The 26,813-nt window shown below is 42.6% G+C and overlaps 1 protein-coding gene across 1 annotated transcript in view; it reads left to right on the forward strand.

Moving 5' to 3' along the window:
• Positions 1-26,813, forward strand: part of LOC145417440 (ras-specific guanine nucleotide-releasing factor 2-like) — an 89,237-nt gene that overhangs the window by 12,744 nt on the left and 49,680 nt on the right. The window contains exons 6-7 of the mRNA XM_080286126.1: positions 11,707-11,796; positions 25,832-26,025. Of these exons, the coding sequence (XP_080142252.1) occupies positions 11,707-11,796; positions 25,832-26,025 (284 nt within the window). The remainder of the gene's footprint in view (positions 1-11,706; positions 11,797-25,831; positions 26,026-26,813) is intronic.

Below are 26,813 nucleotides of genomic sequence, written 5' to 3' on the forward strand. Positions count from 1 at the left end.
TTCAGCTGCGAAAGCCCTACTCTCCTCCTTTGATATACTGACTAATTGAGACGATTTTATTCATCCAAAAGTAGACGATTTTAACAGTAATCCTAGCATTCACTGGGCTAATATCTGTTTTGTGTAACTCTTCTCACTGCTACGGATGCACCGAACTTAGGTATTTCGTAGCTAAGCTGAGGGAAATCTCTTAAGTCACTGAGATCCCTTATGGTTCACCCTTTGGCCGCTTCAGGTGTCTTGTGTAATACTCAGACGATTTGTACTGAGGGTAATCCTAGGAGCGGCTGGGTTGAGCTGGGAATGTGGATGTGTTTGTGTATATCCCGCCTGTGCTGTGTGGCGGTGGCGAGGGGTAAGGAGGTATAGACAGCACACAATATCCGGGGTTAGGGTGGGTATCCTTGTCATATTATATACAGTCTATCTATATATTTAAGGCTATTGTACACTTTGCATTCTCAGAAAAACTTGTCCCATGTTTAAAAAAGAAGAGCTTAGATATAGCCTCGAGTCGCCTGCATGTTGGTGATATTCTACTGATATATATTTTACATTTAGCAAGTCTTGGGTATTCCTTGTGCAGAGGCATGAAAAGCTGCTGATTTCTGGTGTGTTTAATGTGCAGTTGCTTGACAGACTGTGGATCGCATGAAAGACACTGTTTGTTGCACGAGGGACACTGTTTATGGCATGGGTCACTGTTGCATGAGACTGTGTTTACTGCATGAGAGACACCCTTGACTGCACAACTGTCTGTTGCATGGATGGCACTGTTTACCTCTTGGAAGATTGTCTGCTGTAAGAAAGACAGTCTTCATACGTGTGCAGTGTCGCGTCTGTTGCAACTGGGACGTGTGCAGTGTCGCGTCTGTTGCAAGAAGGACGTGTGCAGTGTCACGTCTGTTGCAAGAGGGACATGTGCAGTGTCGCGTCTGTTGCAAGAGGGACGTGTGCAGTGTCACGTCTGTTGCAAGAGGGACGTGTGCAGTGTCGCGTCTGTTGCAAGAGGGACGTGTGCAGTGTCGCGTCTGTTGCAAGAGGGACGTGTGCAGTGTCGCGTCTGTTGCAAGAGGGACGTGTGCAGTGTCGCGTCTGTTGCAAGAAAGACAGTTTTGCATTCCTACCCCGTGTTGCACCTTCCACTGCTGCTGTATCCTGTGACGTCGGTACACTTGACCTGGCTTGACCTCTCCCACTCCTCCCTCTCTTCCACGGTCACAGATTCACAGATTTACGTCTTATTCTCTGTTCTAAGGAAGGTTAATTTTTCTCGTAACTTAAGTCTGGTTTGAGGAAGGTGTTTTTTACTGCAGGAAGGAGGAGAGACGTGGGTAGAATCTTAGCACTTCCTTCCTAGTACATCCTACTTCCTTTAAAAGCAGAATTAGCTACGATTACGGCTCCCCTTGTGACTAAAGATTTGTTTTTGCGGAAAGTACAATCGGGTACATAATTTCAGCTACTCCTTCCCTTCCTCTGCTTCTCTTTTACCTCCGCTGGGCAATATTTCAAAGTTGACAAAGGCTTGGTCTGTTTCTCTGCCTCTAAGTGACATTCTTTGATGGTATGCATATAGGAGGAGTATCGGTGAAATTCCAAGTGTGAAGCAGACGCAGTGGAAGGGTAAGCTAACTTTTGTCCCTGATTGTAGACGAGAAGAGAAAGTTCGGTACTGTTGTCCTCCTTCCTGCAAGAAAAACAGTTACGACAGAAAGCTCATCGTAAATCCGTTGTGAATTCGGGTCCAGACTTGCCTAGTAAGATCGATCGTACACACAAACATTATTATTTGATGGGGAAAAGACAGTGTACTTGGTTCGTGTTCGCTCTGACCCTGTTTAAAATTGGCGCCATGTTTCTTCCGTGCAACGAGTTACCTGCCAATCGCCACTCCTACGACTCGGCTTTTGTTTATGTTACTCCCAGGCGGTTTTATTCACTTTAGGAGAGTTTTTTCTTTCTCGAAATGAATATTAATCGTCTGGTGGTGGCTTAGAGAAAAAGGAAAATGGAAATTCATCTGATTCAAATGGTGGATGTTTCGACCTGTTTCGAGGCGGGTTCATTCAGCTCTACGAAGCCTCCACCTTGACACGGGAGAGCCGAATGCGTCTCTAGATCGCATTTTCTTTAGATTGGGAGGCTTTCTAGCGCATCTTTCTAGAGTTATTCTGTATGTGACACCTTGTTATTCCCTCTTATGTTATTTGTAGTTTTGTATTACTGACAGCTTAGATATAATTAACACAGAAGGGAATATAATCATGTCATATGTGGGTATAACTGGGTAGGAGTATGCGCAAGAGAACCGCCCAAACTAACAAGATTTCGGCTTCAAAATTTTCGCAACACAGGGTCAAGCGAGGCAGAGGAAGCGTTCGTGCAAGTGATCCGCATTTGTAAACAAACCCTCTTGCTGCAAAAACACACCAATGCTATAAATCATAAGGAGAAGGAAGTGAGGGAAGAGGAAGTGGAGGAGGTAGAGGAGAAGCAGATGGAGGAGGAGAGAAAGAGTTAGAGAAAGGGAGGCGTACATTGAGATATGAGTTGATGTGCTTGCAAGAGGGTTGACGTACGTTTTGTCCTCGGGGTAAGACTGACTTCTCGTGAGTCTGGCCAAGCTGGGAAATCCTGCACATCCTTTGGTTACCAGGATTCGTTTCCCGTCGGTTAAGGAAGCTCCCTAACATCTTTTCCCAAGTGATTTATTTTGTTTGTCTACTGTCCTATGTTCTGTGCTACACAAATCCTTCCCATATCGTCATACTGTGCATAAGAAAAAGTGCCAAAGGATATGAACCAGCCATATTCAAAATAAGTCGCTAAGGAACAGGTATTAGGGAGCTTCCTTACCCGACGAGGACACGAACCCAAGAACGCCTTAAGATTAGCTCATTTAAAGACGCCTTAAGATAAGCTCAGTTGGCCAGATTCTCTGGAGGGGGAGGGTCAGATCAGGGGAAGGTGGGGTGGGGTGGGGTATGGTAGGGTTGGGGTAGGTAGGTAGGTAGGTAGGTAGGTAGGGTAGTGTGGCCCTTGAGGCTCCCCCAGGTAAGGACGGGAGGGGACCTGCCTCCGAGGGCCAGTCAGCACCTTGAGTAGCACTTGAGGGGCTTGTATTCTCGTCGACCTTGAGGAGCTTCCAATCCGCCATCTTGAATGACAGATCTTACACATAAAGCCTAAATCTTCTTTCACTTATAACGCCTTGAGGAGGTTCCAACACCCCTTCCTTAGTGATATACAGTATTTTGCACATAACTCCTAAATATTCTATCACTTATAACGCCTTAAGGAGGTTCCAATACCCCTTCCTTAGCGATAAATCCTACACATAAGGCCTAAATTTTCTCTCTCTTATAACGCCTTGATATCGTCGTCTTCGTTACTCAGTCGTTATAACAGCGAGACAGACTGAATAAATGACACGCACGGGTTATATTTTCGCTCTGTTGTCCTTTCTTTATGTATTATAGTCGCGGCGCACGACTCTGAGGTTGTCATTATCGTTCCCTGGCAACCTACCATTCAAAAGTGCGTCCGATTTCGTATCATTTTATTCACGAATCATATTATTACGCACGAATATTATTATACACGAACATATTACACACGAATCACATGCGTCTCATATTATACACGAAATCAGACGCACTTTTGAATCGTAGGTTGCCAGGGCACGATAATAACAACCTCAGAGTTGTGCCCCGCGACTATAGTAACATGCAAAAGGATACTGAGGTGGAATGTGTAGAGTAATTCGCCATGAAAGAGGTGTTACGGAAGCTCATAACACACACACACACACACACACACACACAGAATACGACCTCTTCTCCACACACACACACACACACACACAGAATACGACCTCTTCTCCACACACACACACACACACACACACACACACACACACACACACACACACACACACACACACACACACACACACACACACAGAATCCGACCTCTTCTCCACACACACACACACACACACACACACACACACACACACACACACACACACACACACACACACACACACACACACACACACACACACACACACACACACACACACACACACACGGAATACGACCTCCTCTCCACACACACACACACACACACACACACACACACACACACACACACACACACACACACACACACACACACACACAGAATACGCCCTTCTCTTCTACTGCGACCTCAGCGTGACGAGTCCCTATGCCAACTCCATGCGAAGGTCTACCGCCGGTGAATTTCAGCTCAGCATAAATCCGCGGTTAACCCCTTCACTGCGATGCCCTCCTTGGCAGTGTTTTCTCGCTCCTACATGATTTTATTTACTCCAAGAGGGAGGTTTCAGAATGGAGAGAAGTACTGATAACCTCTTTCACTAACTGGGTTCTCGCCTAACATGCATAAGCGCGGCAAGGATAAAACGGAACAGCGTCGAGGTGAAGGGGTTGGCAGGGTTGAAGTGGAAGGATGTAGGAAGCGAGAATCATTTACTTACTTATTTATTTATTTATTTATTTAAAGGGAGATTTAGGCGACGAGAACACAACCCCTCTCTTTAGCTTGGACAGTGGTACGGCGGGAGGCTGGAGGGGAAAGGACGCGAGATCGAAGGTGAACTCACGGGATCCATTGGTTTGCTTCACACCGTATAGTCACACCCAACTTCCCTCACGCCTGGTGGTCTAGTGGTCTGAGGCTGCCAGTCAGGGTGATGCTACTTTACTCTCCTTATTTTTAATGCAAGGAAAAGGGCACTAAAAGCTAGAACCGCAAAATTAGCTTGTTAATCTGAACCACGGACGCCTATCATCGTAGGACTGTTTCAAAATCAGCGCTGGTCTTATCCTTCCCCGCAGCTGACCGCCGGTACCCGCCCCACCGTGTTGATAGTGTGGCTTGGTGGCTGCGGCCCGTACCACACCACACCACACCACACCACACTTAACCACTCAACAGCAAAGCCATATCGCTGAAGTGTGTTGACTCTTATCGTACAATTTGCGATTCGTGTTGTAAGGAATAGGAAAGCAACACGCGAAGAAAATTATATCCCTCCTAGGTTCATCTTTTTGTCTTGAAATTCGCCTCTGGGTAAGGTAGTCGACGGTGCCAAGGCTAATGCCATAAAGCTGTCCCGCCTCCAGCACCTACGCCTCATTTTCCGGTGCCGTTTTTTGCGGATGAAGAAATTCCTCAGTAGTTGTAGCTTCAGACGTCACACGAAAACTGATCATGACCGGTTTATGATTATACACCTCCTCAACACCACGCCACACTACGCCACGCCACACAACGCCACACCACACCACACTACGCCACACCACACCACACTAAGCTCACCACACCACTCGCTACGTGCTGGGTAGTGGTGTAGTGGATGGAACAACACCACACGGGCCAGTACCGGAGGAGAGATGAGAGAACACAGTCTATCATTTTCTCCTTGTCATCATAAAATTACTCTTAACATTTCACTAAACCTCCTACCTATTTTTGTAATGGGATTTTCTTGATATGCGCTGTACTGTCACATTCTTGTCTTATCACGAGGCCTAAAACAACCCTCCTCACTTGGTTAAATAGATGCAGGTGTAACACAATTTCCGTACAGGTGTAACACAATTTCCAAACAGTTTTAACACAAATTCCAAACAGTTTTAACACAAATTCCAAACAGTTTTAACACAAATTCCAAACAGTTTTAACACAATTTCCAAACAGTTTTAACACAATTTCCAAACAGGTTTAACACAATTTCCAAACAGTTTTAACACAATTTCCAAACAGGTTTAACACAATTTCCAAACAGGTTTAACACAATTTCCAAACAGGTTTAACACAATTTCCAAACAGTTTTAACACAATTTCCAAACAGGTTTAACACAATATCCAAACAGGTTTAACACAATTTCCAAACAGGTTTAACACAATATCCAAACAGGTTTAACACAATTTCCAAACAGGTTTAACACAATATCCAAGCAGGGTTAACACAACTTCCAAACAGGTTTAACACAATATCCAAACGGGTTTAACACAATTTCCAAACAGGTTTAACACAATTTCCAAACGGGTTTAACACAAATTCCAAACGGGTTTAAAACAATTTCCGTAGTGACAGACAGAGACAAAAGCACAACCTCCCCGGGGTTCATCAAAGGTACAGTTTTGCACGAAAGTTTTTGTTACTCTATTCTCAGCATTGTAACTCGAGGAATTGCTGATGACTTGGTGTTAGAATATGCATAGCTGTAATATTTTTTGAACTGTTCATCGGTGTTTTCAAAATTTCGATGCAGCCAAAAAATTCCCCCCAAAGAACATAAATTTAAAAAAAGGGGGGGAGAAGGCAAACCATCACAGCTGACCCAGAAGCTTCAAATCATCCTTGAAAATTTTTACCTTTAACAAATTACGTGAAAATGACGAATCACCTCTATTTATTTATTTATTTTTTGATGAACGGAGGGGGGAATAAAACACACACACACACACACACACACACACACACACACACACACACACACACACACACACCGCTCGCTGGTGCAGTGGTAACGTTCTCGCTTGCCAACTGGCGGACGGGAGTTCGCGCCTCGCTCGGGTTGTGAAAAGTTTCACTGACGAAGTGGGTGGTTACTGTCCCCCTGGAGCAAGGGGACGGGTGTGTGAAGGTCACAGCCTTGCCCTTAGATCGGACTATATGAGCTTTCAGCTCCTTTCCGGGAGGGTAAAAAGCTGACGATCACGACCATCAAGTGATCCTGACCGACCCGGTGAATTACACACACACACACCAGCTAAGTAGACCCTGAGAGTATGTGGCGCTACCGACACTTCAAAATAAAGGACAGGATTTGGTAGGCCATTAACTTCCCTCAGCATCTGGCATCCCATCTCGGAGCAGTGAGACTTATAAATTATGATCAAACTCCCTGTTGCCACTGTAGATTTCCTTATGCAGGAGGAACGCGAGGCATGGGAAGGCCCTGGACTCTTCCTTCCTCGCTCTACCTACAGAAGAAAACTTAGTGACGTCAGAGAGTGGATTGCAAGTTGTTTGTTTACCAGCTGCCCTGAGCGACTGTCTTTCCAAACACCAAAGTTGCAGGTTCATCATGCTCGATCGAAAGAGTTGTTATTAAATCAGACATATAAAAATGTGTATATGGTAACCTGTTTTTTCCACACCGAGAACTGCTTATTTATGAATTTATTTACATACGACCGACTACCTTTAAAGCATTAACTTGGAAATCTTACAACGCCACCTGGGACAAAGGTATTGGCTCTTCCTCTCAGGCGATTTGTTTTGCGTATTACCCATTAAAAGTGTAAAAATAGCAAGCAAGATATCGTTCAGGTGTAAAACATGATGAATAAGTCGCCAAAGGAACAAGCGCTACGTGGTCGGCCGTCATTTCGTGTAGAGGAGGACGCGCGAGGCGATATGGCGAAGGATGAGTGGCTTCAGTGACCCGTGTTTACATTGGCGTGGGAGATTTCGTAATGTATCTTTCTGAGCGATTTATGCTGTCTGTTGCGTCTTAATAATTCTCTTTAGGCTGCTTAAGACTTTGAAACACATACATGGTTTATATTGGTAGCGTGCTAGGGAATATTAAGGCGTAACGTGCAAAATAAATCGCCGAGGAACCGATGTTTTGATACGAAATCTCCCAAGCGGTGAGGAAGACGGGGTAGTGAGGTTAGTGAGACTGTGAGTGTGGTGTTTGACGGCCGCAGCACCTGGTAGACGCGTGCCTCGTGTGATGGTAGTGGTGCTAGACCATAGTGTTGACTGGTAGAGTTTAGTGGTGACTGGGTGTTGTTATTCCCGTAGTCTGAGGAGTGTTGTATATGGCGTCCCCCTGGGTCTTGCCTGCCTGCCGACACCACCCACCCCTCGGCCCGCACGGTCAATGTTTATACACGAAGGCAAACCCCCAATTTTGAAGGCACATTTGTGGAACGCCTGTGATCAATAATGCATTTTTAACTACCTGTATCCCATATTATAAAGTTAACAAAGATACAGCGAGGCGGGACACGTTCTGGCTTCATCCCGTGCATCAGAAATAGTCCAAAAATTGCGGGTTTGCCTCGAAGGTGTAAGCATACGGCTGTTCCTCTCGTGGGCTTAACTCTTCCAATCTGATGGCGGGTTTTATATTTACTCCTTGTATCCAGACGATTTTATTCAGCTTGGAAAGGGTCTGTAGTGATAAACGGGGTATGGAAGGCTTTATCTTGCCCCTACGACTCGATAGACCTCCCCTAAACTGAGAGAAATAGTCTGGCGATGAAGAGAGAAATGTTTACAAAGACGTCACAGATTTGGTGGAGTTGGGAGGCTCTGTGGCCCCTGCTTCCCTACCGTCTGTTTTGCTTTATCACACACACACTGGTATTCTCCTGGGCTTTATTTATCCCTTGTGTTTATGTCGATATTAATGACATAAATAACGCACAGGAAGGTAATCAGAAGTGCCACAGAACAGACCGGCTAAGGAAAATGGTTTAGACAGACCTCACGCCCACGGAAACACGAGTCCTTCTGCCTCAAGAGAACCACGGCTGTTGTTGCTGTTGCTGTTGCTGCTCTTGACGTTGTAACGGTAGAATGCCAAACCGAACTAAAGGACAGAAAGAGTAAAATGAAAGGTCTTGAATTGTAGTTTACCTGTTGGTCTGGCGTGACGATGCGGTTAAAGGTGGGAAATGCATCTCACTGAAGGAGTTACTGAAGGAACTCTCTAGCCTCTCAGATGTTTGAAGTCCCCGAAGCTGAAGAAGAACACCAACTGATAGCAAAAGTAAGAAACGATTGACAGCCAGGGCTAAAATGAAAGCATGAACGACAGCCTGGGTTGGTGCTGTCTGCATACGAACGTGAACCCGGTGGACTGCGGGCTGAAGGGGTCCCAGTGCAATCCACCATCCTCCTTTTGGGGGGGGTTGGAGGGGAGGGGAGGGGCTTTTGTACCCCCTAGGAGAGAAGACAGCAGATTACGTGGATGCCACCGCGTGAAGGCGTCCCTCTCCTGCACCGACACACCTCAATTTCTTCCATAAAATAAAAAAGAAAAGAACTCGAGTCAAAACAATACAAAAATGAATAAAAACGATAAGAAAAAAACCGGGACGCCATGACAGAGAGAAGGACGGCCCTGAACAACATGAAAAAAATTAGCCTCTTCACCACGACGATCCTTTTTTCATTATTTTCCGGACGATTTTATTCACCTAAATCTCGCCTGGAAAATCGTCTGTTAGGGTCCTAATGAGTGAAACGAAAAAAAAATAATAAACTGAAGAATTAAGAAACGACTCCAAAATTAATGTTCGGTTAAGAGTTGAATTTCCAGCAGGCTTTGGAGATTTCGTGATGCTTTCTCCTTAGCGATTTGTTCAGGTGTACCATAATGAAGCTCTTATACGTGGCATCCAAACGTCTGTAAAAAAAATGAAGTAAGACTGAAATGGAAAATGAATCGCATAATAATAATAATAATAATAATAATAATGATGATGATGATGATGATGAAGAGGAGGAGTAGGAGGAGGACGAGGAGGAGGGGGTGATGATGGCGATGATGATGGGGATGGTGATGGTGATGATGATGGTGAGAATGATAATAATATAATAATAATAATAATAATAATAATAATAAACTAAAACCCAGTGACACCGTTAAGATCAACAAGAAATGGGTCCGTCTTATTATTATTATTATTGTTATTATTATCATTATTATTATTGTTATTATTATTATTATTATTATTATTATTATTATTATTTTCATTGTTATTATTATTATTATTATTATTATTAATATTATAATAATTATTATTAATATTATTATTATTATTATTATTATTATTATCATCATCATTATTATCATTGTTATTATTATTATTATTATTATTATTATTATTACCTTCAGACGATTCTGTTTACACAGGTGAGGTCTCAGGTAGTGAAGGGGTTAATGAAGGCTGTAATTAAAAGAAAAATCTCAGCTGAGGAAAATCGTCTGGTTACGCGAAGAATCAATCCCCCGAAGACGTCATCGTAGTGAAGGGGTTGAAGTGAAATATCTAAGTTGTATACCCCTCTAAATCTAAATCTAAATCTGAATCTAAATCTATATCTATATCTATATCTAAATCTATAATCTAAATCTGAATCTAAATCTAAATCTGTAATCTAAATCAATATCTGAATCTAAATCTATATCTGAATCTAAATCTGAATCTAAATCTAAATCTAAATCCGAATCGAAATCCAAATATAAATCCGAATCAAAATCAAAATCTGAATCTGAATCAAAATCAAAATCTTAATCTAAATCTGAATCCGAATCAAAGTCTAAATCTGAATCTAAATTAAATCTAAATCTAAATCCGAATCTAAAAATCAGAATCTGAATCCGAATCTAAATCAAAATCTAAATCTAAGTCTAAATCCGAATCGAAATCGAAATCGAAATCCGAATCGACATCTAAATCTAAATCTATACCCGTTCTGTTCCTTTTGAAAACGTCCATTTTGACTGGGTGTTGTTAGCCTGCATCCCACATCACAGAAGGCGGTCAGCAGTAACGTTCAGAAGTGAAACGCGCTCTCTCACCCCTTCACCTGCTTCGGGAAATGTAAACAAAAGCAAACAAATAAGTAAATAAACAAACTCTCTTGCCTTTCCCTCTGCAGTATTGCCATAACCGGTCAACGTGGGGACCTCTTTTCTTTCCTGTTGCTGTTGTTGTTGTTCTTCTTCTTGTTTCAGACGATTTCCTTCCATTCGGGAGAGATAGATCGAATAGGAATTACTTGAGGCCTTGATCAGCTGTGTTAAATTGAGCGGTCTTTGCTAAATATCAAAATGAGCGGTCTTTGCTAAATTATATTAAAATGAGCGGTCTTTGCTAAATGATGTCAAAATGAGCGGTCTTTGCTAAATGTCAAAATGAGTGGTCTTTGCTAAATGATGTCAAAATGAGCGGTCTTTGCTAAATGATGTCAAAATGAGCGGTCTTTGCTAAATTATATCAAAATGAGCGGTCTTTGCTAAATGATGTCAAAATTAGCGGTCTTTGCTAAATTTTATTAAAATGAGCGGTCTTTGCTAAATTATGTTAAAATGAGTGGTCTTTGCTAAACTATATTGAAATTAGCGGTCTTTGTTATATTAAAATTAGCGGTCTTTGCTAAGCTGACTCGAATTGTGTTGGGATAGCAAGCACGTAGCGAAGACAGACAGCCAAGGCCCCAGAAAGAAAGCCATGAGAGCATATCAGAATGACAGCAACAACAACAGCAGAGGAGAGGCTAAGAGGAGATGAGAGAGAGAGGCAAAGAATAACAACAGCAAAAGACAGGCACAGATAAGGGTAACAGCAACAGCAGAGGCACAGATCAGAGTAACAGCAACAGCAGAGGCACAGATCAGAGTAACAGCAACAACAACAGCAGCAGAGGGGAGGCAACATGGAGGGGTGGTGGAGGTAGGGCGGGTGGTGGCATGATATTACCTAGTGAGACCTTAGCGGTGTGTTGTGACGGTGGTAGTTGTGGTGCTGTGGTGTTGTGGTGGTGGTAGTTGTGGTGCTGTGGTGTTGTGGTGGTGGTGAGATGCCCTGGTGAAGGACGTCTGGCCTTGTGCTGCCTTCCAGACGGAGGGCGAGAGACAAGTTCCGCGGGCTCGTCACCACGTCAGAAGAGGACGTGTACTACCATCCAGCTGCTGGGGAACACGCACTTGGGTGAGTCACACACACACACACACACACACACACACACACACACACACACACACACACACACACACACACACACACACACACACACAGCCATATTTATGTGTATCACCGAAGCCAAACTTAGGAAGAGTTAACCCAACCGTGAGAGCAACGACCCTAACCTTGGCATCCTTTGGTCCTAACCTTGGCATCCTTCTGTCCTAACCTTGGCATCCTTCTGTCCTAACCTTGGCATCCTTCTGTCCTAACCTTGGCATCCTTCTGTCCTAACCTTGGCATCCTTCTGTCCTAACCTTGGCATCCTTCGGTCCTAACCTTGGCATCCTTCTGTCCTAACCTTGGCATCCTTCTGTCCTAACCTTGGCATCCTTCGGTCCTAACCTTGGCATCCTTCTGTCCTAATCTTGGCATCCTTCGGTCCTAACCTTGGCATCCTTCGGTCCTAACCTTGGCATCCTTCGGTCCTAACCTTGGCATCCTTCGGTCCTAACCTTGGCATCCTTCGGTCCTAACCTTGGCATCCTTCGGTCCTAAGCTTGGCATCCTTCGGTCCTAACCTTGGCATCCTTCGGTCCTAAGCTTGGCATCCTTCGGTCCTAACCTTGGCATCCTTCGGTCCTAATCTTGGCATCCTTCGGTCCTAACCTTGGTATCCTTCGGTCCTAAGCTTGGCATCCTTCGGTCCTAACCTTGGCATCCTTCGGTCCTAAGCTTGGCATCCTTCTGTCCTAACCTTGGCATCCTTCGGTCCTAATCTTGGCATCCTTCGGTCCTAACCTTGGCATCCTTCGGTCCTAATCTTGGCATCCTTCGGTCCTAACCTTGGCATCCTTCGGTCCTAACCTTGGCATCCTTTGGTCCTAACCTTGGCATCCTTCGGTCCTAACCTTGGCATCCTTCGGTCCTAATCTTGGCATCCTTCGGTCCTAATCTTGGCATCCTTCGGTCCTAACCTTAACATAGGGAAATTAAATGGTCTCCAGGTCAAGGTTTCGTATTAGGTCTGGACAGTGTGACATAAATATGGCTGGACATCTGAAGTTAAAAGTGACCACAACTTGCCCTCAGAAGGTGTTTACGTAGCACACACACACACACACACACACACACACACACACACACACACACACACACACACACACACACACCTATGGACGTGGTAAGGCAGCGTGGAGGAGGCAGGAAGACGTACCAGACAGGCAGGCAGGCAGACAGGTAGCTTGGGAGTCAGGTGGGGCCTTGTTCATTAAGCACCTGACCTCTCCCTCACACACCTGGCCCCACCTGCCTCTAGCCCTCATTAATATCACTCTAGGTTGGGGAAAACTGATAATATTATTAGTATGATTGTTTTTCTACCTGTGCTCAAAATATATACAGATTAGGGTACCATAGGATTTATTTTATGCAGGTGAGGAAGATGTGGATTAATTTGGGGGAGGAAGGAACGGATTAAGTGAGGATAATTTTTTACCTGTGTTAAAAAAAATGCAAATTGGTGTGGCTAGGGATTATTATTATTATTTGTTTTTTGAGTGTGGAGTTTGTGGTCTGTGCTTATTGAAAAAAAAATGGAAAAAAGCAAATTGAGAAAACTAGAGATTATATATATATATATATATATATATATATATATATATATATATATATTAGAAATTCGTCGTCTGTGTCTATAAAAGCTGTAGATTATAGACGCCTGTGATTTTTATTATTATTATTATTATTATTATTATTTTTTTTTTTTTTGGGGGGGGGAGTTTGTTGTCACCATAAATTCGCCAAAAAAAAAAATGCCATCAACCCCTTCACTGCGATGACGTCCCTTTTTTGAAAACTGATTTCTTGGAGGGGAAAGCCGAGGATGAGATGGAGGGATGGAGTGGAGAGGTGCATGAGAGAGGGGGGGGGGGTGTGAGCTGGGATGAGGGCGGTGACATGACGGGGGACAGGGCGATGTGGAGGCGATTTGTTTGTGGTCACCCCTTGCGGGATTACGGCGTCCGACAGTAGATAGATAGACAGATAGATAGATAGACAGATAGATAGATAGACAGATAGATAGATAGACAGTAGATAGATAGATAGAGGGGGGATTTGTCGTAGTGAAGGGGCTGGGAAAAAAATCCACATTACCACCTGCCGAACGATTTTTTTCATTTTTCTTCATTTTTTCCTCATTTTCCTCATTTTCCTAATTTTCCTCTCATTTTTTCTCTCATTTTTCCTAATTTCTTCATTTTCCCCTCATTTTTCCCTAAAATTTTCCTCATTTTTTCTCATTTTTCCTAATTTCTTGCTCATTTTCCTCATTTTTCTCATTTTCCTCTCATTTTCTCCTCATTTCCCCTCATTTTTCCCTCATTTTTCCCCTAACATTTCCTCATTTTTCTTCATTTTCCTCTCATTTCCCCTCATTTTTCTTCATTTTCCTCTCATTTCCCCTCATTTTTCTTCATTTCTTCTCATTTTCCCTCATTTTCCCCTCTTTTCTCATTTTTCTTCATTTTCCTTATTTTCCCTCATTTTTTCCTATTTTTTCCTCATTTTCCTCATTTTTCCTCATATTTCTTCATTTCTCCTGATTTCTCCCAATTTTCCCTTATTTTCCTTATTCTTTCCTCATTTTTTCATCATTTCCCTCATTCTTTTCTCATTTTTTCATGCTGAGTTGCCCCGTCATGAAGGGGTTAAGCCTAATTGACTCAGGTGAATTTTTTTTTTTTTTTTTACCTGAAGGAGTTACGGTATCTATGTGTCAGTCTGTCTACCTACCTACCTGTTTATCTGTTTATCTACCTATCTATCTATCTATCTACCTACCTGCCTACCTACCTACCTACCTACTGTACCTACCTGTCTATCTATCTGCCAGTCTGTCTGTCTGCTTACCTACCTGTCTATCTGTCTATCTATCTACCTATCCACCTCTCAGTCTATCTGCCTAGCTACCTGTCTATCTACCTATCTACCTACCTACCTTCCTACCTACCTACCTACCTACCTACCTACCTACCTACCTACCTGCCTACCTACCTACCTGTCTACCTACCTACCTACCTACCTACTGTACCTGCCTATCTATCTATCTGTCTGTCAGTCTATCTATCTATCTCCATTAATTTCTTCAGTATAAGTGGCCTTCGCAAAATTGAAATAAAATCTTAAGGAAGAGGCAAATGTGATGCACAGGTCATCGGGCTGAAAGAGTTTCGGTCGCCTCAGAAGCCGTGCATCTCCAAAAATCTCTCTCCTGTGCCTCCAAAAATCTCTCTCTCTCTCTCTCTCTCCTGCACCTCCAAAAATCTGTCTCTCACTTCTGCACCTCTAAAAATCTCTCTCCTGCGCCTCCAAAAGTCTCTCTGTCTCTCCCTCACCTCCAAAAATCTCTGTCTCTCCTTCACCTCCAAAAATCTGTCTCTCACTCCTTCACCTCCAAAATCTCTCTCTTATTCCTGCACCTCCTCAGTCTTTCTCTCATTCCTGCACCTCCAAAAATTTCTCTATCTCTCCATCACCTCCAAAAATCTGTCTCTCACTCTTGCACCTCCTCAGTCTTTCACGCCTGCACCTCCAAAAATCTCTGTGTCTCTCCGTCACCTCCAAAAATCTATCTCTCACTCCTGCACCTCCAAAAATCTCTCACTCCTGCAGAAATCTCTCTCCATCACCTCCAAAAATCCGTCTCACCCCTGCACCTCCAAAAATAAAGAATAATGGCGTTGAAGTGAACCAGGAGGGGCGGTGCTCATGGCATTTGAGGAGACGCCTTTACACCTCTCCCTCAGCGATTTATTTTTGCACAGGGCGCGTTGTTGATGTTGTCCTCTGTGCTGTAGGGTATATAAGGTGTAAGTATAAGTGTATGACCTTCATTATATCCATACTTACACTCCAATAATAATAATGATAATAATAATAGTAATAATAAACTAGAATATGGTGCTAATCACGAAGAAGTGCAGTGGAAAAGGGGTGGAGTAGTAGTAGTAGTGGTGTCTTTCCCTGTTTCCGATCATCGTGATATTGCAAATAGATGAAAGTCACTTTTGATGATGATGATGATGATGATGATGGTGTTGATGATGATGGTGGTGGTGGTGGTGTTGATGATGATGATGATGATGATGGCGTTGATGATGATGGTGGTGGTGGTGGTGTTGATGATGATGATGATGATGATGATGATGATGATGATGATGGTGGTGGTGGTGGTGTTGATGATGATGATGATGATGATGATGATGATGATGATGATGATGATGATGATGATGATGATGATGATGATGATGATGATGATGATGATGATGATGATGATGATGGCGTTGATGATGATGATGATGATGGCGTTGATGATGATGGTGATGATGATGATGATGATGATGATAATGATGATGGCGTTGATGATGATGATGATGATGATGATGTCGACGATGATAAACTGGTCAGTCTATCAGTAAACATTATTCCCAGAGTCGGGCGTAACTCTCCCTTTTGCACCACGCTCACGGTGCTGTGCAATACGGTTCCGCACAGTACGACCTTGAACTGTTTGTCGGGTCAGTATTTCTGGGTAACATGGAAGAGGGTGGCGAGTGATCAGAATAAATCGCTAAGGAACAGGTGCGAGGGTCTTTCTTTTCTCCATCAGCGTCTCAGGTGTTCAATTCTTTGCATAGTTTTAAAAAGAAAAAGAAAATACTGGATGTTCAGAGACTTCTAAACTTGTCAATAAAACAAAAAGAAAATGGGTGTTTGGAATATGTGAAATTTGTCGAGAGAGAGAGAGAGAGAGAGAGAGAGAGAGAGAGAGAGAGAGAGAGAGAGAGAGAGAGAGAGAGAGAGAAAATCGATGTTTAGAATCTGCCAAAGTTTGTCAAAAAAAAGAAAGAAAAACCTGACCTAACCTGACCTGACCTGACCTGACCTGACCTAACCTAACCTGACCTGTAACCTGACCTGACCTGACCTAACCTAACCTGACCCAACCTGACCTAACCTCAGGCCTACATGATGGGGGAATTTTTCAATGAGTGGGTCATTGAGAGAGAGAGAGAGAGAGAGAGAGAGAGAGACCCGGGAGTCCGTTTTCTATGGGGCTAAATTTTTCTATAACCCCGGCTTTCCGAATTTCGAGTAAAAAAGATATATATGGTATTAGCAGAATTTTTTTTAAAGGGACGTCATCGTACTGCAGAGGTGAATATATCTAAGCTTTATTTCCGCATACAAGGCATTTCAATATCTAAGCTTAATTTTTACCTTATTAAGCTTGATTTTAACTTTATAAGCTTCATTTTAACTTATCTAAGCTTCATTTTAACTTATCTAAGCTTCATTTTAACTTATCTAAGCTTTATTTTAACTGCTAAGCTTTATTTTAACTTATCTAAGCTTCATTTTAACATTAAGCTTCATTTTAACTTATCTAGGCTTTATTTTGGCTTCTAAGCTTCATTTAACTTATTTAAGCTGCATTTTTACCTTTCTAAGCTTCATTTTAACTTCTAAGCTTCATTTTAACTTCTAAGCTTTTCTTTCTAAGCTTTATTTTTACTTATCTGAGCCTCATTTTTACCTTTCTAAGCTTCATTTGAACCTTACCAAGCTTCATTTTAACTTCTAAGCTTAATTTTAACTTATCTAAGCTTGATGGATTATAACTTATCAAAGATTCAGTTTAACTTAAGATTAATTTTAACCTAAGCTTCATTTTAACTTATCTAAGCTTCATTTTAACTTATCTAAGCTTCATTTTAACTTCTAAGCTTCGGTTAAACTTTGCTAAGCTTTAACTTAACTTCTGACCTTCATTTTAACTTATTTAAGCTTGATTTCAACTTCTTGGCTTAATTTTAGCTTATATAAGCTTCATTTTAACATATCTAAGCTTGGTTATAACTTCTAAGCATCATTTTATCTTCTGAGCATTAGTTTGGCATATCTAAGCCTCATTTTGACATATCTAAGCTTCATTCTGATATATCTAAGCTTCATTCTGACCTCTAAGCTTCATTTTGACATCTAAGCTTCATTCTGACATATCTAAGCTTCATTCTGACATATCTAAGCTTCATTCTGACCTCTAAGCTTCATTTTTGACATATCTAAGCTTCATTCTGACGTATCTAAGCTTCATTCTGACATATCTAAGCTTCGTTTTAACCTCTAAGCTTCATTTTAACATGTCTAAGCGTCATCCTGACATATCTAAGCTTCATTTTGACATATCTAAGCTTCATTTTAATATATCTAAGATTCATTCTGACATATCTAAGCTTCTTTCTGACATATCTAAGCTTCATTTTGACATATCTAAGCTTCATTTTAATATATCTAAGATTCATTCTGACATATCTAAGCTTCATTCTGACATATCTAAGCTTCGTTTTAACCTCTAAGCTTCATTTTAACATATCTAAGCTTCGTTTTAACATATCTAAGCTTCATTCTGAAATATCTAAGCTTCATTCTGACATCTAAGCTTCGTTTTAACCTCTAAGCTTCATTCTGATATATCTAAGATTCATTCTGACATATCTAAGCTTCTTTCTGATATATCTAAGCTTCATTCTGACATATCTAAGCTTCGTTTTAACCTCTAAGCTTCATTTTGACATATCTAAGCTTCATTTTAATATATCTAAGCTTCATTCTGATATATCTAAGCTTCATTCTGACATCTAAATTAATTCTGACATATCTAAGCTGCTTCAGTCTAAGTCATGTAAGTTCCATCCTAACACATCCAAGTCTTATTTCTAGATTGTCGTCCAAGCTTGATTCTCAGATATCTAAGCTTCAGTGAACAAATCTAAGCTTGTCTAAAATATCTAAGCTTCAGTGAACAAGTCTAAGCTTCTGTCTCATATATCTAAACTTATGCGAACAAATTTAAGCTGTCTACAATATCTAAGCTCCAGTGAACAAATTAAGCTTCTGTCTAAAATATCTATGCTTGAGTTAACAAATCTAAGCTTCACTCTAAGATATCTAAGCTTCAGTGAACAAATTAAGCTTCTTTCTAGAATATCTAAGCTTCAGTGAACAAATTAAGCTTCTTTCTAGAATATCTAAGCTTCAGTTAACAAATCTAAGCTTCTGTCTAAAATATCCAAGCTTCATTGAACAAATTAAGCTTCTCTCTAAGGTACCTAAGCTTCAGTGAACAAATTTAAGCTTCTGTCTAAAATATCTAAGCTTTGGTTTAACGTATCTAAGTCTTACTATGTATATCTAAGCTTTGATCGATTCTAAGCTTCCCTCTATGATATCTAAGCTTTATTATTAACATGGAGTAACTATGCTTCAGCTTAACCGATTTAAGCTTCCCGGTTTTCATCTAAGCTGGCATAATTACGCTCCACTATAATCTAAGCTTCATTCTAATAATTCTAACCCACGTTTTCTATACTTAAGCTTAGTTTTAAGGTATATAAGCTTTATACGAGGGTAATCTAAGCTTCATTTTACACATTTAAGCTTCGTGTTAAAATATTCAAGCTTTTTTTTATTATATCTAAGCTTTATTATATATATATAAGCTTCGTGTTAAGACATTTAAGCTTTTCTCTATTATATCTGAGCCACATTTACACATTCAAGCTTTTAAAGGACAGCTAAGCAATATACTAATACATCTAAGCTTCGTTCTAACATATATATTAGGTAAGCTTTTATTGTAACCTATGTAGGCATCATTCTAAAATATCTAAGCTTTATATATATTTCTAAGCTTATTTTGAACATATCTAAGTTTCACTGTAACATATCTAAGCTTCATTGTAACATATCTAAGCTTCATTCTAACATCCAGGCTTCATTATAGCATCTAAGCTTCAGTATAACATCTAAGCTTCATTGTAACATCTAAGCTTTTAACATCTAAGCTTCATTTTAGCATCTAAGCTTCATTATAAAATCTAAGCTTCATTCTAACATCTAAGCTTCTTTATAACATCTAAGCTTCATTTTAACATGTCTAAGTAAGCATTAGCCAAGCATATTTCAAGCTGCGGTTTAACATAGGAGGCCAGCTTAACCAGTCTAAGCTTCCCAGTGCTTAAGCAACAAGGAAGATCTCAACTCAGCTCAAGACAGTGTTCTGGGTAGAAAAGGAGGCTCCGTTAACACCTTCTTCATAGCGACTTATGCTGAAAACGATAACTGATGGATTTCGCAATTTGTTGGGACGAAATGGAATGAAAATGTTTGATAATGATAATAGTAATAATAATAATAATAATAATAATAATAATAATAAGTGATAATGATAATGCTAATAATAATGATAATAATAATAATAATAATAACAACAACAACAACAACAATAATAATAATAATAATAATAATAACTCTTTCATCCAAGTTTTCTCGTCAGTTACCGTTCAGTTCCTCATTCTTCGTTTGATTTCGCGCCTTGCCATCACCTTTCCGACGGACTGAGCGATACGGCAATAGTCCTGTACATTCGCCACTTACCACTCTCTTCTATGTCGCTTTTATCTTTTTAATATCGACGCGGTTTGTACCAGGAGCATACAAGAGGAGACTGAACGGTAACGATGCAGAATAATTCGCTGAGACAAAGGTGCTGACGAAATCTCCAAAGCCATTTATACTAAGGTCAGTCTCAGCGGGTTCAGCAGAGGGCGTTTTTACCCTCCACCTAGCGAAGTCAGAGGAGGGTATTGCTGTCACTGGGATGAACAAGGATAGGTGACGTAGGAAAAGGTGTGTTTAGCAAATCTCAGAAAGTAGGAGTCTTAACCACTGAGTCGTGAAATTTGACGGATTATGTGTCTTCTACTCCAGTGATCTTTTGATAGGAAGAATGGTGCGTCTTAAAAAAAAAAAAAAAAAAAAAAAGGAGATTTCAATGCGACATGGGCAAGGAATCCGAAGCCAAAACACAGACAGTAAACATTGTACACTCAAGAAATTTCGCATAGTTGTGTTTTTTGATAGGTAGAATGCTGTGTCTTGTGTGTGTGTGTGTGTGTGTGTGTGTGTGTGTGTGTGTGTGTGTGTGTTTAATAATAATAAAAAAATAATATCAATTTTTCTCAGAGATTTCGATGTGGCCAGCTGTCTCTGTGTTCTACGAGGGAGGGGGGGGGCGAGGGTGTGTATGTGCATGGTGTGGTGTACAGGCAGGTGTGGGTATGTGCATGGTGTGGTGTGCAGGCAGGTGTGGGTATGTGCTTGGTGTGGTGTACAGGCAGGTGTGGGTATGTGCATGGTGTGGTGTACAGGCAAGTGTGGGTATGTGAATGGTGTGGTGTGCAGGCAGGTGTGGGTATGTGCTTGGTGTGGTGTACAGGCAGGTGTGGGTATGTGCATGGTGTGGTGTGTAGGCAGGTGGGGGTATGTGTACCTTTAAAAGAGGTGTGCAAAGCTGAATTGGATTGTGAGGCGGCAGGGAAAACATAACGAAACACACACACACACACACACACACACACACACACACACACACACACACACACACACACACACACACACACACACACACACACACACACAACGAAAAAGACAGACTCGAGGCAAAGAACTTAAAACTAAGAGGACGAGAGTGTAGTCAAACCCTCCTTCTTCTTTCTTTCTTTATTTATTTCTTTGACACCCAGGATGAGAGTATTGCACATGTTGCCTAGATGCGCGGTTGCAGTGGGTCTGGAGGTCTCGTAACACCTCTTCCTGAGCGATTTAGCCTGTTCATTGCACGTCGACACTCTCTAGTGTTTTTGATGCAGAATGTATTGCTTGTAAAATGGTATCCGTAACATGCAGGAGAATGTTATGTTATACGCAAGATGTTAAGGTGCAATACGCAACATTGTGGGGTGTAATACGCAGAATGTTAGGGTGTGATAGGCAAGATGTTAGGGTGTAATGCGCAAAGTGTTATGGTATTATACGCAAAACTTAAGGGTGTAATACGCAGAGGGTGTGATACGCAAAATAAATCGCTAAGGATGAGGCGCTAGGAGGGCCTTTTGTGGCATCTAGAGTACTCCCTTTTAAACCTGCTAGCCAGTTGTAAATATTCAGTCCAATCCAGTTCCTAGCGTCTGAATCGCAGTGAAAAGAGAGAGAGAGAGAAAAAATCCAATTCAATACAGTTCTCGCTTTACTAACGCCTTCCCTATAGTCTGATTTCAGTAACTTTTTCTTTTCTTTATTTCTTTCTTGTGATCCAGGCTGGCAAGTTAAAATCAGGCTAATTCTCATGGCATACTCCTCATCCCTGTACATTGCGATAATCTGACTTTCTCGATATGAAGGGCAGAAGGAGGGTAAGCTCACCCCTCGCCAAACTCCACCTTTAGCCTCGCCAAATGGTAATACACATCATTGAACATCCTCTCACCTTCTTATTACAGGCGTTTACCTGGTAGTTATGGCACGATTAGCAATTTTAGCTGAGTACCGTTAGCAAGAGGCTGTAATTTCATCATGTACCTACCTCTAAAATGACGTAAAATACAAAAAATTATCACAGAATTATATAAATACTCTTGATTTACTGACTTCACACATTTTTTTCCCTTATACCAATGATGTACAGTACTATAGCACTGTAGTACTTTTAGCAGCAGTACAAAAGTAACCTCCCTGATTTCGTCGGTGAGAGACTGGCGAGTGGAGAGGTGGTTTAAGTAAAAGACTTTCTCCAGCTGGCTCTATGTGGCAATACTCTCCCCTGCCCACTGCTGGGGTGTGGTGTCCCAGCCAGCAACGAATCGCTTGTGGTTTTCGTCACGGTACAGATAGGGAACCAGAAGCAGAGGGGTTTAGACGGAGGAAGATTGGAAGGACGGCCCGGGAAATGACTGGGAGAGTATGTTAATGTTCACCCTTTTTAATAACCAGCAGAGTGGGAGACTGACGAGGAGAGTGTATGTGAGTGAGGTGGAGGGGGAGACAGGAAGGGTGAGGCCAAGGATGAGATGGATTGATGGAGCGGAGAGGATGAGAGAGAGGGGTGTGTGAGCTGGGAGCAGGTCAGTGAAATGGCGGGGGACAGGGCGACATGGAGGCGATTTGTTTTGTGGCCACCCCGTATGGGATTAAGGCGTCTGGCAATAGATAGATAGATAGACAGACGTAGATGACACCGCAACGCACGTCACTCCCACATCCGTAATAACTTAATCAACATACTGTGACTTGGATACTGACGGGAGAATGAGGTCACTGTGTGTGACGCTGACCGAGGGAAATATAATTACTCTCAGGGAAGGGAAGCTGGACTGTGAGAGAGGTTTGTGGAAGAGAAAAAATGGTGATTCTCTTCGGGAAATACGAAATACGAAAGGAAATCCGTGGACTTCAAACTTCCGAAGGCCCGAAGCGAAGTGAAAACAGACTGACACCATCGATACCTCTTGCACACCTAGATCTAACGCCGATAAAAATTCCACACCTAGATCTAACGCCGATAACTCTTTAACAACGAGATCTAATGCCGATAACAATTCCACACCTAGATCTAACGCCGATAACTCTTTAACAACGAGATCTAATGCCGATAACAATTCCACACCTAGATCTAACGCCGATAACTCTTTAACAACGAGATCTAATGCCGATAACTCGAAACAAGTCGCAAGAGGACGAAAATCAAGGCCAGGTTGATGTGAAAGGAGTGCAGTCACCAGAACACACTTGGGTCTTGAGCTGAGAATGAGTCTGGTTGTCGTTGTTTTTTTTCCCTCCAAAACCGAAGACTTTTTCCCTTCAAGATGTCGTAAGAAGCTGCCTCTCCGGATTCCACACAAACCCAGTTCTAGGTGGCACAGGGTAGCACCTTTTCCTTGGCGATTTATTTATTTTTGACGTACGTTGCCATTCTCTTTTACGTTATCTTTCTCTAAGTTTTCATATCAACGTTGTACAAGAGGAGGCTACGGTGTGTTGTGTCGAGAAAAAATCGCTAAAGTAAAAGTGTTGAGACATCCCCAGTGCTATTTCGAACACTAATTATTTCACACAAAGCCTCGTGATCACTCTCCTCTGTGGTTTGTTTTTTTGCAGGAAGAATTAGAGAACCAGAAGCAATGTTCCTCGTTCATCCTACCGAAACACAGCATGAACAGGGTGTATTTGAAATGGCTCTCAAAGTCCCGCAACGCATTTCCCTTTGTGATTCATTCTTCACGTAGCACCTCAGTCTCCTTTTGTTACTGATGCAGAGGATGTCGAGGTAAAAGCCCCATCAATAACACGCAATACGAAAAAATGTGCAGGTGTAACAAGGTAAATAAATCGCTAAGGAAGAGTTGCTACGAAAGAATTCCTGTGTCACCTGTAATTAGACTCATCTGTGCCACTGCCCAGCGTTCGAAATTTTTGGCGCCAATTTTAGTCCCGCCAAAATTAACTTTAACCAATTTTTTCCCTGTATATTTCCCCAAATTTTAAGTATAAGTAATTTTTCCCCTATATATTTCCCCAAATTTTAAGTATAAGCAATTTTTCCCCTATATATTTCCCCAAATTTTAAGTATAAGCAATTTTTCCCCTATATATTTCCCCAAATTTTAAGTATAAGCAAATTTTTTCCTCTGTATATTTCCCTTCCCTTTTTCATCCCTTTCATTTTATTCAAGACGTCATCAGCCATGGCCTTCGAGATCAGCCAAGATTTGTATGTTCCGATCCTCACTTCCCACAGGCGAAGTTGGACGAGCCTTGAATATTGTTTTTCACTTTTATTTGTACCGTTTATCTGGTGCACAATCATCCTCTTCCCTTTTTTGATCAACTTCCAGTCGTCCCCAGTATTATGTCTCTGAATCTCCTCGCTCCCTTTCGTCCACAATACCTTTGAATTTCTACTTTGGTCTCTGTTATCCTCAAAGCCAAAGAAACAGGAGTATTGCTTAGTTAGGCTGTCATGGTGAAGAGACACGCTGGTGAGGTGAGCTCCATTGTCAGCTCAGAGGGCCTCCTCATCACCTCATTCACTAGCGATTCATTTTGGCTTATAGCACACCGGTACTCTCTTCTGTGGTACTAATTCTCATCTTCATCAACAGCTCAAGGAAATAATTAGCCTATAAGGAAGTGTTAAGGTGCGATGAAGGTAATTATTGACTCTAGAGACGGGGTACTAGAGGGGGTACTGTGGTGTGAAGAATTTGGTCCCCCCCCTGAGAGCTGTGGTTACGTTGTTTGTGGCAAGGAAGGTGTGTGAGCAGGTGTGTGCCCTGACTTGCCCTGGGGTGAACACACACACACACACACACACACACACACACACACACACACACACACACACACACACACACACACACACACACACACACACACACACACACACACACACATCATCATCTTCACTCACCTCATTACTTCCACCCACATGCACACTTCACGCTCACCCACACCCACACCCTCACTCTTACCCAGTTCCACGCCCACATCCACATCTCTACCCACACCAAAACCTACACCCATATCCACATCTGCTGTACACCCTCACCCATGTCCACATCCACACCCTAATACCCTCAACCTCACCCATACCCACACCCACACCCACACCGTCATCCAGAACCACACCCACAAACCCACCCAGACTTATCCAGACCCTTGGCCACATACTTACCCTCGCTGTTACACACACACACACACACACACACACACACACACACACACACACACACACACACACACACACACACACACACACACACACACACACAGTTCCTGCCCTCACCTCACCCACCCCACCCCACCCCACCCCACCCCACCCCACCCCTATACCCTCCTTCCCCTCATCTGACCCAGCCTACGGCACGGGCCCGACCCCATGCCTGCTGACACACTAGGTAGCTACTGTGGTGGTGTGGTACTGATACTCTCGGTCCTACACTGTGGTGGTTGCGGTACAGTGACTGGGTACACTGTGAAAGACGCAGCAGTCCCCCCCCCTCATGCCCCCGCCCCCACCCCCTCCCTCCCCCTGTGCAGCCCCAGCCGGCCCCTGTGGCGGGTGGGGCTCTAACCGCTCATGTGCTGTACTGTCGAGCAGGAGACTTGTTCGACATGCTGCTGCCAATGCTGAGCATCTACCAGGAATACGTGAGGAACCACCACTACAGCCTCCAGGTGCTGGCCGAGTGTAAGCAGAACCCACACTTCAGCGCCTTCCTGAACCGGCTTGAGAATAAACCCAACCTGCAGGGACGCACGCTGGAGACCTTCCTGACGTACCCCATGCACCAGGTGGGGCGAGCAGCACCATCAACACTGCCACCAGCACTACCGCCATCACCGCCACCCATTATCACCATCACTATCACCTTGTTACTGTCACTCACCATCACCATTACCATCGCTATCACCTTCACTGTTACGACCGCTCACCCTCACCCTCACCACCACTGGCACCATCGCTCTCACCATCACCCACTGCCACCGTCACTATCAGCTTCACTGTTACTGTCACTCACCATCACCATCGCTATCACCTTCACTGTCACCTCTATCCTCACCTCATCATCACCTCTATCCTCACCTCATCATCACCTCTATCCTCACCTCATCATCACCCACACCATCACCATCACCTCTACCCTCACACTAACCCTCACCCCCCTACTCTCACCATGATCATAACTACCAGCGTCATAACCAACATCACCATCATCACCATACTTACCAATGCATCATCATCATCATCATCTTATTATTATTATTATTATTATTATTAGACAGTGTAATAATAGAAGAGAGGTAAATATGTAGATGAAGTGGACATAGGCTGACACGGCAAAGAATTGTGGCTGGTGCTCTGAAGGCCTTGACACGGAACTACACAGAATAGTAGATATGAGACTGGCGAGGAATGTGGAATGCGTGGAGTAGGTAGGAAATAATGTGATCGCAAAAGATGTGGAGCAAGGAAGTCTGCTGGAAATACGGCAGAAGAGTGTGCTTAGGCTGTATGGTCACGTGGAGAGAATGGATGTAGGTAGGTGGGTGAGAAATGGTTCATATCAGCAAGTCTGGTA

The sequence above is a fragment of the Coenobita brevimanus genome, chromosome 110 (genome assembly GCF_032717465.1).
Source record: "Coenobita brevimanus isolate Jiangsu-jjx chromosome 110, ASM3271746v2, whole genome shotgun sequence".
Taxonomy (NCBI): domain Eukaryota; kingdom Metazoa; phylum Arthropoda; class Malacostraca; order Decapoda; family Coenobitidae; genus Coenobita; species Coenobita brevimanus.